Source organism: Hyaena hyaena, unplaced genomic scaffold (genome assembly GCF_003009895.1).
Source record: "Hyaena hyaena isolate Hyena2069 unplaced genomic scaffold, ASM300989v1 scaffold_185, whole genome shotgun sequence".
In the NCBI taxonomy this organism is placed as follows: domain Eukaryota; kingdom Metazoa; phylum Chordata; class Mammalia; order Carnivora; family Hyaenidae; genus Hyaena; species Hyaena hyaena.
In genome coordinates this window covers 983185-999644 of record NW_024080816.1, presented here as the reverse complement: position 1 = coordinate 999644, position 16460 = coordinate 983185, and the positions used below count along the sequence as shown (strand labels likewise).

Genomic DNA, 16460 nt, shown 5'->3' with positions numbered 1-16460 from the left:
TCCACTTCTATTGAGATAATCGTATGATTTTATCCTTCATTGTTTAATCTAGTATGTCACATTTATTGATTTGCCTATGTTGGTCCCATGGTGTATGATCCTTTAATATGTTATGAAAATCTGTATGGAAGAAAGGCAGTGGTGAAATCTTCAGGGAGTGCATGAGAGCTATCCTGGTCATTGGTTTCTTCAGCAGCAATGGCAAAACAGGCCACTGTGAAATGAGGTTGTGCCTCCCACATGGTTGATACTGGTAGCTCTAGCCCTTTTTCCTTGGTCCAAGCCATTTCTGTACACCTCAGTTGTGCCAGTCTCTGGGTGAGATGAAACTGAAGTGGGTCCTTCGTGCAAAAGGCTGGAGAAGCTGATTGCTCACCCCACTCTCCCTTTAGGAAGGGGAAGGAACTCTTTTCATATTGAAAGTTCCCTCTCTATGCTGAGCAGCACCAGCCTGGGTGATAGACTGATACAAGCAAAATGAAGCTTTCTTTTACGTTTGGTTATTCTTGGGTTTTGTTTCGTTTTGTTTTGTTTTTTGTCCCACTGTGTTTTTGGTCTTTAAAAGGAAAGCATATGCCCTCTCCTCCTTTTTTCCTTGTTATTGCTGGCAAGAATTTAGATATGGTGATGAACCATCTTAGACTGTTGAGACAAAAGCAATAGCCACTTAGGAATGAGGCACAAATGTCTCTTTCCTTTTTTTTTTTTTTAATTGTTTAATGTTTATTTATTTTTGAGAGATAGAGATAGAGCATGAGTAGGCGAAGGGTACAGAGAAAGGGAGACACAGAATCTGAAGCAGGCTCCAGGATCTGAACTGTCAGCATAGAGGCTGATGCAAGGCTCGAACTCACGAACTGTGAGATCATGACCTGAGCCAAAGTCAGATGCTTAACTGACTGAGCCACCCAGGTGCCACCACAAATGTCTCATTGCTACTATTAACACTGGTTCTATAGATTCTTGGAAATGCAAATACACAAGAAAAATATATAATTATGGGCTGTGTATGGCCAAAATGTGATTGTCAGTGACATGTTTTTGGGCATAGAAAATCTAAGAGAATCAACTCATGAACTATTAGAACTAACTAGATAATTCAGCAGTAAGTTCTAAACAAAGGTCAACCATCAAAATAAAATGCCTTCCTGCCCCCGTTTATTGAAGCCACCAATCTGTTTTCTATATCTATGAGCTTGATTTTGGTTTGGTTTGTTTGTTTGTTTGTTTTAGATTCCACATATAAGAAGGTTCATACAATATTTGTCTTTTTCTGTCTGACTTATTTCATGTAGCATAATGTCTTAGGGTTCACCTATGTTGTCACAAATGGGAAGATTTCACTTTTTTAAATAGCTGAATAGTATTCGTGTGTGTGTGTGTGTGTGTGTGTGTGTGTGTGTGTATCTCACTGGGCATATAGTTTTTCTCCATATCTTATCTGTTATAAATAATGCTGTGTTGAACATAAGAGAACATATGTTTTATCAAAGTAGTGTTTTTGTTTCCTTTGGATACACACCCAGAAGTGGAGTTGTTGGATCATGTGGTAGTTCTATCTTTAATCTTTGGAGGAACCTTCATACTGTGGTTGTACCAGTTTAAATTCACACCAGCAGTGCACAGAGATACCTTTTTCTTCACATCCTTGCCAACACTTGTTATTTCTTGTCTTTTTAGTTGTAGACATTCTAACGGGTGTGAGGCGATATCTCATTGTGGTTTTGATTTGCATTCTCCTGATCACTGATGATGTTGAGCCTATTTTCATGTAGCTATTGGCCATTTATATTATGTTCTTTGGAAAAACATCAATTCCTTAATCCATTTGGAGTCGAGTTTTGTGTATGGTATAAGATAGTGGTCAGGTTTCATTCTTTTGCATATGGCTGTCCAATTTTCCTAATGCTACTTATTGAAGAGACCATCCTTTCCCCATCATACATTCTTGTCTCTTTCATCATAATCAATTGACCATATATGTAACATGACCATATATGACCAAATAGGTTTATTTCTGTGATATGTATTCTGTTCCATTGAACTGTGTGTCTGTTTTATGTCAATACCATATTGCTTTGATTACTATAGCTTTTTAAAAAAAATTCAAGGTAGTTTGATTACCATATTTACATGGTTTGAAATCCGGGAACATGATACCTCCATCTTAGTTTTTTTGGGTTTTTTTCCCCTCAAAATTGCTTTGACTATTTGGGTTTTTGATGGTACAATACAAATTTTTGGATTTTTCTGTTTCTGTGCAAAATACTATTGGAAGTTTGGTTGGGATTGCATTGAACTATGGATTGGGTAGTGTGGACATTTTGACAGTATTAATTCTTCCAACCCATGACCATGAAATATCTTTCCATTTATTTGTATCTTCTTCAATGTCTGTCTGTCTTTCTCTCTTTTCTTTCTTTCTTTCTCTCTTTTCTTTCTTTCTTTCTCTCTCTCTTTCTTTCTTTCTTTCTTTCTTTCTTTCTGGTGTAAAAAGGTGTTTTTATTAAAGCACAGGGACAGGACCCATGGGCAGAAAAAGCTACACCCAGTTTCTTACATTAATGTCTTATAGTTTGCAATATATAAGTCTTTCACTTAGGTTAAATTTATTCTTAGGTATTTTGTTCTTTTTGATGACATTGTAAATGGGATTTTTTCTTAATTTCTTTCTAATAATTATCATTAGCATAAAAAACGACTGATTTTTGTGTATTGAGTTTGTATCCTGCAGCTTTACTCTGAATTTGTTGATTAGTTCCAACAGTCTATTGATGGGATGTTTATGATTTTCTTTATATAATATCATGTCATCTACAATAGTGACAGTTTTACTTTTTCCTTTCCAATCCAGATGTCATTTGCTTATTTATTTATTTCCTAATTTCTCTAGCAGGACTTCCAATCCTATGTTGAATGCAAATAGCAAGTTGAATGCAAATAGCAAGGGTGGACATCTTTATCTTGTTCCTGATTTCAGAGGGAAAGCTTTCAGCTTTTAACCTTTGTGTTTGATGTTAGCTAGGGCTTGTCATATGTGGCCTTTATTATGTTGAAGTACATTCCCCCTATATCTACTTTGTTAAGAGTTTTTATTATAATCAGATGTTGAATTTTATCAAATGCTTTTTCTGCATCTGTTTAGATGGTCATATGATTTTTATTCATTCTTTTGTTAGTGTGGTATATCACATTGACCAATTTGGGAATGTTGAACCATCCTTGCATTTCTGGAATAAATCCCACGTTATCATGGTATATGATCCTTGCTGAATTCAGTTTGCTAATATTTTGTTGAAGATACAATATTTGCCTTTATGCTCCTCAGGGATGGCCTGTAGTGTGTGTATGTGATCCTTTTCTGGTTTTGGTATTTCATGATTTGGTTTGGGGGTTTTTGTCTTCTTTTTTTTTTTTTTTTTTTTTTAAATAATGTAGGGAAACTCTTCTCTTGGCTGCTGTGAGAAAAGCTGCCTCCTTCAGATATTCATTGTCTGTGTTATGCTTCATTAGGCCCTGCCTCCTCAATTCTTTGGAAGCAAACCAGTATATGGTATATGATTCTATTTGTAAATTTGTATAACAGGTAAAACTACTTTATAGATGGTGATTTTGCCTTTGGGGCTAGGATTTGGACTGGCTAGAAAGGGACACAAGCAAACTTTCTGAAGTGATGGAAATGTTCTTTACTTTGATCTGGGTATGGATTATCCAGTGTTTTTACTTGTCAAAATTGATAAAACTATCATTTAGACTTACGCATTTCACCTTATATGAATTTCACTTAAAATGTAGTAAAGAGAACCATAATAAATATTAACCTTTATTTAATGATGTGCATGCCTAAGTGTTTGGGGAGAGCTGTGTAGATTTCTGCAACTTCCTTTGAAATGTATCAACAAAGTAAGATGAATTGATGGATATGTGAAAATGCAAATTAATTAATTGTAGCATGTAGGTAGTGGGTGCATATTTGTTTTTTTTTAATGTTTATTTTTAAGAGTGCACAGAAATAAATAAACCTTATTTGCTTTTTATATGAAATAAAAGGAAGAGGGAGAAAGCACACAAGTAGGGGAGGGGCAGAGAGAGAGATGGAGACACAGAATCCAAAGAAGGCTTCAGGCTCTGAGCCCGACATGAGGCTTGAAGTCACAAACCGTGAGATCATGACCTGAGCTGAAGTCAGACCCTTAACCGACTGAGCTACCCAGTCACCCATAGTGGGTACATATTTGTACACCATATATATATTTCAACTTTTCTGCATGTTTGAAGTTTTTCATAATATAATATTTGAGGGAAATGCACTTTGGAAAATTATGACTTGATTATATAGAGGCAAAATCAATACTCCTCCTCCTCTGTCCCTTTGGAATCATGCAGCAGACAAGAATGATGAAGAAAAATTCAACTCCTTTTCATACCTGACCTAGGTTATAGTTAAAACTCTTTTAAAATACATGGACGAACAATGAAAACAGAGTATTTTAGTGAAAGCATGCAAAGGACACAGAATTAAGAGGCAACAAAAATAATAACAACAAAATAACAAAAATAACCTGGCTAGTGGAATTCATTAAAAAACATTAAAGTCATATGCAGAGTTTCACTAGTCTGGACAATAGCCCAGGCCCCTCTGCTATGTAACTTTCTGCAAATAGGTGATCTAGGAAAAAAACTTCTCTTTCAAAATTGAGTCCTGAGAAATGAGCCAACACAGTATCCATACAAATATACTAGAAATAGAATGGAAAAAAGAAACCAAAAGTTAATGGCAGAGAAAAAAATTTCACCACAGATAAGTTGCTATAGAGTAGATGAAAGTGTATTAGTATGGGGCTCCTGAGTGGCTCATTCGGTTGTGCCCGAATTCGGCTCACGTCACAATCTCATGGTTCATGAGTTCAAGCCCCATGTGGGCTCTGTGCTGACATCTCATAGCCTGGAGCCTCCTTTAGATTCTGTGCCTTCCTCTGTCTGCTCCTCTCCCACTCATGCTCTGTCTCTCTCTCTCTCTGTCTCTCAAAAATAAATAAAAACATTTTTTAAAATTTTAAAAAATATATCAGTATGAGTTTAAAATATTAATAATTTCCTCTAAAAAGCAAACGTTTAAGATAGCATTAATTGTAAGAATTTAAGGAAAAGATGATGAGACGTAGGAGCAGATGAAAGCAGGTTGACAGGCAAAGCAAAGAAGTAAAAGAAAATAAATTATCTCAGAAAACATATATATTGCTGGTTTCATAAGAATGTGTGTGTATGTCAACAATTAGTATTTCGCTGTGGGAGAAATTGCCTAGGAAGAGACATCAGAGAAATTTCTGGAATATGAAGATGTTCTATATCTTGAGCAGGGTAGTGGCTACATACATGCATACAATTCTCAAATCTCATTAAACTAAACACTTAAAATGCATGCACTATTTCACTTATTATGTCTAAGTTTAAAAATAATATGTATTAGGGGGAAAAGGATTTATGAAGCAAGTGACAGAGATTCAACATATGTATAATTGGGGTCTTCAAGGAGGAAAATAAATAATGGAACAGAACAAATATTGAAATTCTAACTCAGCAATAATTTCCAGAAATAAAGACTTACAAGAACCTAACATAAACCAGGGGAAAATGATCTTAAATATGTCATACCCTAGATGTGTTTTAGTAAAGCTTCTGGATGGGAAAAAAGAAAGAAGAGCCAAGTAAAAAGTTCATGTCATGTATAAAGGGGAAAAAACAAAGATGAGACAACTCTGAGGGATCATCTTCCCTCCAGAGCTCCCAGTGAGCTGGCGTGAAGCCTCTGTCAGAACTGCAGCACACTTCACTTTTGTCTAGTCCTGTTTCCTGAAGTTTCTTACAGCTGTTGTTTCTACAACAGACTCCCACACACAAATTCTCAGATTCTGCATCCAGGTCATCTGACCTGAGATGTACCACAAAGGAAACCTTAATTAATTCTGAAACGTAGAAATAGTATAGATAACTTTCTCTGGGAGAAATGCAGTAAAACTACAATTAATTACAAAACCAGGAAACAGAGGTCACTTACCGCCTCAATGTTTAAAAGAAAAAAAAAATTCTTGGGTCAAGAAGGGAAGTGTGAACAAATTACAATATCCCTAAAAGAATAACATTCTGGAATGATCAGAACCCATGGGATGACTAAAACAATGCTAAAAAAATTATAACCTTACATATTTACTTAATAAACAAGAAGAAATGAAAATAAACAGCTCCAGAACTAATAACTAGAACCTAAAGATTGAAATAGAAATTAATGAATTAAAAATGTACAATTAATAAGTGAACAAGAGTTGTTTTTAAGAAAAGAGGGGCACCTGGGTGGCTTAGTCGGTTAAGCCTCCGACTTTCGCTTAGGTCATGATCTCGCGGTTCGTGGGTTCGAGCCCCGCGTCGGGCTCTGTGCTGACTGGCCAGCTCAGAGCCTGGAGCCTGTTTCGGTCTGTGACTTCCTCTCTCTCTGACCCTCCCCTGCTCACTCTCTCTCTCTCTCTCCCCTAGAAATAAATAAAACATTAAAAAATTTTTCAAAAAAAAAAAAAAAAAGAGTTGTTTTTAAGAAAAGAAAAAGCATGAGGTGCCTTGGTGGCTAAGTCAGTTAAGTGTCCAACTTTACCTCAGGTCATGATCTCATGGTTCATGAGTTTGAGCCCCTCCTTGGCTCTGTGCTGACAGAGTTTCCTTTGGATTCTGTGTCTCCCTCTCTCTCTCTGCCCCTTCCACACTCTTGCTCTGTCTCTCTATCTCTGTCTCTCTCTAAATAAATGAATAAATAAACATAAAAAAAGAAAAAGCAATAAAATACATGGACCTGGTGTAGCCTTACCTAATTAAGAAAAAAGAAAGTACAACTATGCAAAACAAGTGATAAGTAACAGTAGCCACAGACTCCGGGGGAAAAAATTGTGGCAGACTACTTAGCTCAACTACCTACAAATAAATTTGAAAGCCACTCAACTATATGCAGATATATTTGAAAGCCTGGATGAAATTGTTAATTTTCTAGGAAAATATAATGTTCCAAATTTTGCTCTAGAACAAAGAGAATATTAAAACCAAGTTGTCTGAAAGGTACCTTCCTACCTTCCCTTTCAGTAAATACTAAGTAAGCCAAATTCAGACAAGTGCTACTACAGTAAAGAACAAATAAATTCAATCTCATTAAAACTACCCTAGCACATGGAAAGAGAAAAATACCTCCAAAAGTTTTTTTAAAAGACTGCACACACTGAGTATTCTATGTAAGTGATGAATCACTAAATTCTATTCCTGAAGTCATTATTACACTATTCGTTGACTAATTTGGATATAAACTAAAAAAAAAAAAAAAAAAAAAGAGGTGGATGCCTAACCGATTGAGCCACCTAGGCACCCCCTTGATTAACTATTTTTCAAGTTCTTTTGTAAAGAAGATTATTTTGTATGGATTATTTTATTTTTAGAATTTGATGAATAAATTACACCACTGTAGATTGTTAAAAAAGAAAGACTTCACAAAACTAAAAAGAATCAGTCTCACATTAATGTAGAAATCCTATGATAAAATGTTAGCAAATAGAGGTCAATAGCACATCAAAATATAACATATCACACCAACTGGAGTTTATTCCAGAAATGCAAGGATAATTCAAATATAAGAAAATTACTAATAATTCTATTAATAGCTTTATGATGGAAAATTATGATAGTTTATATGGATGGTAAAATGGGCTTAAGACAATTTGATTTTTTAAAATTTTTTCTTTACATTTATTTCTTTTAGAGACAGGGTGGGACAGAGTGTGAGCAGGGGAGGGACAGAGAGAGAAGGAGACACAGAATCTGAAGCAGGCTCCAGGCTCCGAGCAAGCATTCAGCTCAGAGCCTGTGCAGGGCTCGAACCCACAAACTGTGAGATCATGACCTGAGCTGAAGTCGGACACTTAACTGACTGAGCCACCCAGGCGTCCTGACAATTTGATATTTTATAAAAAGTAAAAATGAGTAGAAAACTACTAAACTAGGTATTATAGATTAATATATTAAAACATATTTCTTAATGTATTAAAATATGGCTCTCATTTCAAACCTGGCATAGTATTTCCTAAGAAGGAGAAGGACTCTCACTAAAGTTAGAAAGAAGTCAAGTATGTCCATTAGTACTACTATTTAATACTGTTTGGGAAGAACTTAATTGATGCAATCAGAAAAGAAAGAAATTAGAGGTATAATATTTGGGAAATAAGAGATAGAATTATCAATATTTGCAGATATGACTCAATCCCTAGAAACTAAGGAGCTGTAAAATTATAACAAATAAGAAGCTTCAGTAAGCTAAATATATGTCAACAATCTTTGTATATTCAAGCAACAGTCAGTATTAGAAGCAGCCCCCAATCAGGTCATGATATCAGGGTTCATGGGTTTGAACCCTGCATCGGGCTCTGTGCTGACTGTGCGGAGCCTCATTGGGATTCTCTCTCTTGCCCTCTCTTTCTGCCCCTCCCCAACTCACACTTTCTCTCTCAAAAATAAATAAATTTTTAAAATAAAGAAGCAGCTCCCCCCCCAAACAAAATAAAATGCTCAGGAATAAGCTAGAACTATAAAGAGAAAACTTAAAAATAATTCTAAGAAATGCAAATATTTCACTGGAAGGGAACTCCATGGTCTTCAGTTAGGAAGACTCAAACATGTTAAAATGTTAACCTGATCCAAATAAAATGTAACATGATTGAAATAAAATTACCAGCAAGATTTTATTTTAAGGGGAGGCAAACTAGACAAAGTTCCATATGGAAAACCAAATAAGCAAAAATTACCAAGAAAAATCTGAAAAAGAAGGGTAATGGGAGGGAGATAGCCTGCCAAATGTTAACATTATTATAAAGCCTCACTAGCTTAAATATGTTATAACACTTCACTAATAAAAAGAGAGATGGAATGGAACAGAATGTCCAGAAACTGACCTAAACACATAAGAGTTCAACTGGGAGGAAGGTGAACTTTTTAAAAAAATTTTTTTAATGTTGATTTATTTTTGAGAGAGACAGAGTGCGAGTGGTGGAGGGGCAGAGAGATAAGGAGACACAGAATCCAAAGCAGGCTCCAGGCTCAGAGCTGTTTGCACAGACCCTGACGTGGACCTTGAACCCACAAACCATGAGATCATGACCTGAGCCAAAGTTGGATGCTTAACCGACTGAGTGACCTGGGCACCCTGAGGATGATGGACTTTTTAATGAATGGTTATGGGACAACCAAGTATGATTTTATGTAGTGATTTCTAAATAATGACCAATAGGTAACAAATTGAAAATTGAAAAATAAAAACTTAAAAGTAGCAGAAAAAAATCATGGTTAGAAAATGCATTTATATATATCTCATTGTGAAGAATACTTTTTGAAGTATTACACAAAATTGAAAAATGAAAAAGAAAGGAAAACAACCACTGAGTATATTAAAAATAAGAAATAGTTTTCCTTGGCATGGAACACTATTTACTGTCAAAAGAAAAATACAAAGAATAAAAAATTCATATATATATATATATATATATATATACAGTAGAAAATTTTAAGATCCCCAGTATATAAACAATTCCTATAAACCACTAAGAAAAATAGAAAAAAAATGAGTAAAAAATATAATTATTTCTTAAGGCTGATGTTCACCTTTTTTTTTGTCCATAAGAGAGATGAAACTTACACATACAGTGAAAAAACCAATCTACGGTAAAATCCCAGTTTGCTGTTTTGCTAATGGTATGGAGAAACAAGTACTTTTTTTTTCAGTTTATTTATTTTGAGAGAGACTGAGACAGCACAAGTGGGAGAGGGGCAATGAGAGAGAGAGAGAATCCCAAGTAGGCTCTGTATTGTCAGTGCAGCACCTGATCCAGAGCTTGAACTCATGAAGGGTGATATCATGACCTGGGCTGAGGTCAAGAGTCCCATGCTCAACTGAGTGAGCCACCCAGGAGCCCCTCTTTTAATGTTTATTTATTTTTGAAAGAGAGAGACAGAGCATAAGCTGGAGAGGATGGGGAGGAGGGTAGACATAGGATGAGAAGCAGGCTCCACACTGACAGCAGATAGCCCGATATAGGACTCAAACTCATAAACTGTGTGATCATGACCTGAGCCAAAGTTGGATGCTTAACCAGTTGAGCCACCCAGATGCCCCACAAATACTTTCATATGTTCTTTGTGGAGGTCTATCTTGGATGGCGGGTGGGGAGATTAACAGCTTTCAGAATTATAGCTAGACACACCCACTGGTCCAGCAATTTCACTTCTAGGGTTATATCCTAGAGATGCAAAATGTATACATGAGCACCGTTATTTATTGCAACATTGCTTGAACTGGCAAAAGATTGAAAAACAACCCAAACAGAGGCACCTGGGGGCTCAGTTGGTTAAGTGTCCAACTTCAGCTCAGGTCATGATCTTGCAGTTTGTGGATTTCAGCCCTACATTGGGCTCTGTGCTGACAGCTCAGAGCCTGGAGCCTGCTTCAGATTCTGTGTGTCTCTCTCTCTTTGCCCCTCCCCAGCTCACTGTGTCTCTCTCCCTCTCTCTCCAAAATAAATAAACATTAAAAAATTTAAAAAACAAAACAAACCCAAACATCTAGCTAGGATGCTCTCAGCTCACAAAGTCAGGCACCTGAGGTCCAGAGCTCTGTCCACCCAGAGTAAGGGATGTCCTTTTCTCATGCATGCATAGGCACGGTGTGGACTAGCATTGATTCCTTTCTGAAAGGGAGAACTTAAAGACTCGTGTACAACAGTCCTATGTTTGTTTGTTTTTTATCTTTATTGTTGTCTTGCCCACACATATTTTAATTACACTTTTACTCAACTTGCGTTTATCAAGGCCTTACAAAGGATTTCTAATCCAGTTTAAAAAAATAGAAAGAGCTCTCGTTCTGTAGCCATATTTCACCAGTTTATGTAATACTTAAATTAATTATACAATTAACCTGTTACAACGAATATACACACATTCAGCAATAAACAAATAGCCTCAGCTCAGTGGGCAGGAATAGTTATGCTCTGGCATGATGAAAAGTAGCCCGACTGCTACAAGAATTCACCAATCTGTAAATCTGAAAGAGGGATTGGAGAGTTTGGTAAATCCGGCAAGTTGGCTAGGTGCTCATTTAAGACAGCTTTTATTGCATACGGACAATAAGTAAAGAGCAATCTATTGTGTTCCAGAATAAATAAGATCAGAGTTATCCTAATAAGCAATGATTTGCTGACATCCTCATATTTTTATATTATGACTGCTTTGTCTTCATTTATGACTTCCATATGAGCCCACGGTGTTTCCAATGTGTTGCAGGCTTTGGTCAAAGAATTACAAAACGATGTCTATGAGATAAGGCAACAAATCAGACAGCGTAAAAAAATGCAGAAAAACAGGGATGCTTGCAGAACTTCAACCCATAAAGCCCAGACATTGGCAGCTTCTATCCTGAACATTTCACGGTCAGATCTAGAGGAAATATTAGATACAGAAGACGAAATGGTAAGATCATTTAAATGTTTGTTAATCAAGGGCTTGTTATACACTCAATTTAAGCAAATACTCTTATTTGTTTTATAATTCGTAGAGTTTCATCTTTAAGATAGTATGAATGAAGGTAAGCTTGACAATGTACCAGTGAAAGTTACAACAAGGGTATTAACCAACTCAGAAAACTTTTAGAGAAATTTAACTGTGTAATACAGAAATATTACACAGAATGCCGGTACATAGAACCTTTATGCCTGCTTGTTTGTTATTCAAGTCCTTTCCAGTTTCTTCCATTTTCTTTAATTTAATCATATATCTTGTAAGTACTATTTTTAATTAAACCAGTTTGAATGGATTTCGTTAAGGTGGGTCATCATTGATTTGAGAACCTTTCCTCCTATGTGAGTAAAAATAGTAAATCTATTGGCTTTCCTAGATAAATTCAAAACTGTTGATGAAGTTAAAGAAAAATATATTTATGGCTTTAAACTGGGTAAAGCATTCATGTCTGAGTGAATTGATATGCATATAGATGTGCGTCTTCAGTAGCAGTTCTGGGGAGGCCACTGCATTTTTATCATAGCTATTACCTCATAGACAACAGAATCTCATCCTATACACAGTCTTCCATGAAACCTGAGGATGATACTCAATCCTGTTCTGCTATTAAGTCTCTGAACTTTAATACATGAATACTAGATTTTATTGTTAGCAAACTTTAAGATGACGGCAATAGTAGCTTCCCAGTAAATATTTGCTCAACAAATAAGTAATATGGTAGATGTAAATGTTTGTATGAGAACATTTGCCAGCACCCCCATAAGCTTCCTAAAAAACTTTTGGAGAAAAAAAAAATCTGGAGCAGACCAGATCTGCAAAGGTTTTGAAACAGCCAAGAATTCTTAGAAAAAAGGTCAAAAAATCCTACGAGATTATTTTTATCCCATGGGTGAATAGGATAGTGACCTATCAGTTTCCTATTTTCAGCACCTATGCCACAATACCTGTGACTTTTCTACACTTTAAATTTACTTTGTGAATTCTGAACTTTGAAGGACAGGAGCGTTATCAAATATACTATCAAATACAGTACACACAGGAAATAATAGTGTCTCTGGCAGAGGTATTAACTATATATTATTATAGACATTTAATTAAAATTTGTTGATTGATAATGAGAATCCTAACAGAGAATTCAGAGAATTAGGGTTGCGTCCTCCACCGTTGCCTAAGAGTTTAAAACAGGCATATTACCAAAATCCCTCGTGTGTGTGTGTGTGTGTGTGTGTGTGTGTGCGTGTGCATGTGTGTGCATACACACAGATAAGTGTTCTAGAAGAAAGGCCCATTGGCTTTGTGTGGTCTCAAAAGATGCCCTCTCTGGGCTTACAAATTAGGAAAACATACCCTCGCTGAATGGACAAATTAGAAAAAAGTTTTCCTCGTTAGGTATATGAATCAGATCTCTCTATATAGCCCCGAAGAGTAGCTGGCACATATTTGTGAAGAAATAGCACCCCAGCCTCTGGGCAGATGCATTCTAGAGCCAGAACGTACAGCACTGAAGTCTGCATATCACATAACCTTCAGTGCAAGTTGTCCTGGAAGAAAAAGAACTCTGTACCTTGATACATTTACAGGTTTAATTATAGAGAGTTGACTGGACTTGTCCAAGCAGAGCCCAAACCAGCTGACTTATATTCTTTGCTGCATTGAAGTCTAGCAAATTCATGTAAAAACTGATAATCTATATGAAGTGCCTAGTGGCATACCTGGCATATAGTAAATTGTAACGAGTGTTAGTTTCCCAAACCTTTACCTTTTTGAAAAGTCCATCTTTTTGTAAACTGAATCATGATTTTATTTTTTTGGAATCATGATTTTAACTGAATAATCAATTGCACATATGAATGCATACTTTCAGAAATATTTTACCTTGATAATTGCCGGGTTTAAATATTTAGGGACTTACAACACTAAGTTGGAGTGCCCCTTGCTTATCAGTCAGTTATTGGATGTTTTAAATAAGCAAGCATTTAAATACCCCAGTGACATGCCATGTCCTATTTTGTCTGTACCTGTAACAATTACTCCTTAATTATCTATTGACAAGTCAGACTGTTTTTGTATAAGGTTTATTGTTATCTCACATGGGCTGCTTGTAAATGATTCTTTTATACAGCTCTGTCTTTTTAGTAAGTTTATTTACTTATTTAAGTAATCTCTGTACCCGATGTGAGACTCAAACTCATGATGCCAATATCAACAGTCACAAGCCCCACCTACTGAGCCTCCCGGCCACCTCTATACAGCTCTGTCTTACTCTTCACTTTATTTTAATCACTTTTACTTCCATCTCAGTCCCTACCTTGAGCTCCACTGTGAAGACAGAAATAAAATATTCCTGAATTATATTGTACAATAGAGAAATAGAGCTTTATCTTCCACGTGTCAGTATTTATAAAGTATTATTAAGAGCACAGATTTGCATATTCCCTACTCTGGAGGGATAGGCCGGTCTTTGTTGAATCCCATTCTATAGTATGTCTCTAAATTTATTTAGTGTCTAACAGTATGATCAAGTTCATATATATGCAATTAACACCAGTCTTTTGGTTTTCTTCATTTAGGAAATGGAAAGGATGAAGATAAATGCTGAAAATGACCGGGAATGGCTGTTGTACATTCAGAAACTCCTTGAAGGACAGGTATTTCATTTTTATGCTTCATGTATTAAAACTTCTAAACAAATATTCCAAGCCTTACATTTTTCCCCGTTGTTGAACTTTTTGCAAACACTTACACATTATTTACTTCTGTTAGGTAAAGAAGTATTCCAATAGGTAGACAGAAAAGTTAACCCTCTATTTGTACTTTTGACTTAACAAATGAAACAAATGCCTTGGGAAGAGCCAACATAGGTCTTAGCAAATGCATTAATTAAATTATCGAGTCAGCCTCTATGCTTGCTACACTGAAAAGGATCCATTCTCTCAGCCCTCTTAGGGAAAGAGATTCTTTATTATGTGTCTTTAAAGTTAGTAGTTGATATGGACACCTGAGGAGTTCATGGGTTTCAGTGACCTTTTACTATGGACCTGTTTCCAGTCAATTCATGTTTTCCTCACAGCCAGACAGCTGTTTATTACTGTGTCTTCCCGCATTCTCTACAATATTTTCTACTGAGACCTCGAGCAGCTTGTTAGTGGGAAGTAAATATTGATTTGGCATCCTGTCAATGCAGAAAGAATGAAAAAATTTCCACCAGAGGCCCCTCAAACATTTTCCTATCGACATTTTCTGGGCCGAGTGGAAAGCTGCATAGAGGATGACAAGGCCAAGACGAGTTGAAATCCCTGAGGGGTCCATTGAGACGGCTGCTGTGACCTGTGTGATACTTTTTCTTTCCTTTCAAGTATTTTTTTAATACACATAGAGTCTGCTGGGATGTGCCCCTCTTGTAAGTGATCAAGGGCAGTTTATTGGCAGGTGAGAGCCCTGCTTTTCTAGTCATAGCCAGCTTTTGTTTTGACATCACCGGCAGCATGTAATGTATTCGAAAACTTTTTCATTAGAGTTCTTTTTGCTCAACCTAATTGTCTCTTTTAAAAATGAACCAAGGATAAAAAGAGCTAAAATGTATTTTTCAAAATAGCAAAAAAATATACACATACAGTACTGTCCTGTAAGTTTGTAAAGCCATCATACATGTTCCTGGGTAAAGATTAAAAATAAAAGCAGATTTCTGACACAATTATTTTACATTTATATGAACAAACTACAGCGTCTAGACTTCTGGAAAAGTCAAGGATGAGTAAATAATACATGAACTACTCATATTCTTAGCGTCAGTTTTATATATTTTTGAAATGTTATCTGGAATCACTTCCATAGTAACAGAAGGTGATGGGCAATCTTTGCTTAAAGTTCTTTAAGTGCAGACGTCTTCTACAGTGACATCTTGCTTTGGAGAAGAAAGGCCATTTCTTAATTATGTTGCATGCCCAGCACCCAGCCCAGCGGCCGGCACACCAAAGGAGTTCAGTAATGATGGTGACGGGTTTATATTTAGGCTTGAAAAATGATAAAAATACATAAACTTTTAAATGAATTTTTTAATGTTCAATCTGTAAACATGCCTCTTTAATACGGAACTTTTGTCATCAGTTACGAACATAAAAAAATAAATCCCCATGTGTAAATCTTTATTCAATTTTACTAAAGCTGTATGGACCCCAGACCTGCTTTTCTGAGTCACCTCTGTAGATGTGCACGCGCACATGCTACATTATCTGGATGTATGCTTACGCCACTTAGTCAGTGCAAAAAATTCCCGTGGAAAATGGCATTAGACCACTTAATACTGCAGTTTGATGTAGTGCCTTTTTGTGCCACTGAGCCTGGACTCTGGAATATAATTGCCTGGCAGTATTGATTTAATTGCCCAGGTTTATTTGTGGACTCCTAATTATTGACTGGAGGTAAATTTAATGGTGCAGCTTTATGAACACTGGGAAAGCACTGCTGTTGCTGTTACACATAATGAACTGCATCATGTGCCTTTAGATCATTTTTCAAGCTAATTTTATTCCACTGTGACAGTACGAAAACATTTAAAAAGTCAAAGACTTTTTATTTTTATTACTGACAGAGGTGGTTTTGCTGATGTCTTTGAATTTTGTGAGAAAGAAATAGTGACTTCATTGGTTGCACTTGAATGTCACTTCATAATTACACCCAAGAGAAAAATCTATAAAATAGAAAACATCTTTTTCTTTTAGCCTACTTTTCTTCTCTCTCCATTCCAGCAATTACATTTGTCCTGAATTTTAGAAAAGGTTTCCTTTGTCTGCCAGTTTTTTTTAAAGGCTGGTACGCCTCTAAAAGGATATGTATGTTCATTCCTACATTTGCTTAGTACGACATAC

The 16460-nt window shown here is 36.0% G+C and overlaps 1 protein-coding gene across 1 annotated transcript in view; it reads left to right on the top strand.

The window, feature by feature from the left end:
• The window catches only part of CNTLN (centlein), a 284907-nt gene that overhangs the window by 257779 nt on the left and 10668 nt on the right, over positions 1 to 16460 (top strand). Inside the window, 2 exon segments of the mRNA XM_039240930.1 lie at positions 11359 to 11544; positions 14163 to 14240. Coding sequence (XP_039096861.1) covers positions 11359 to 11544; positions 14163 to 14240 — 264 coding nt within the window.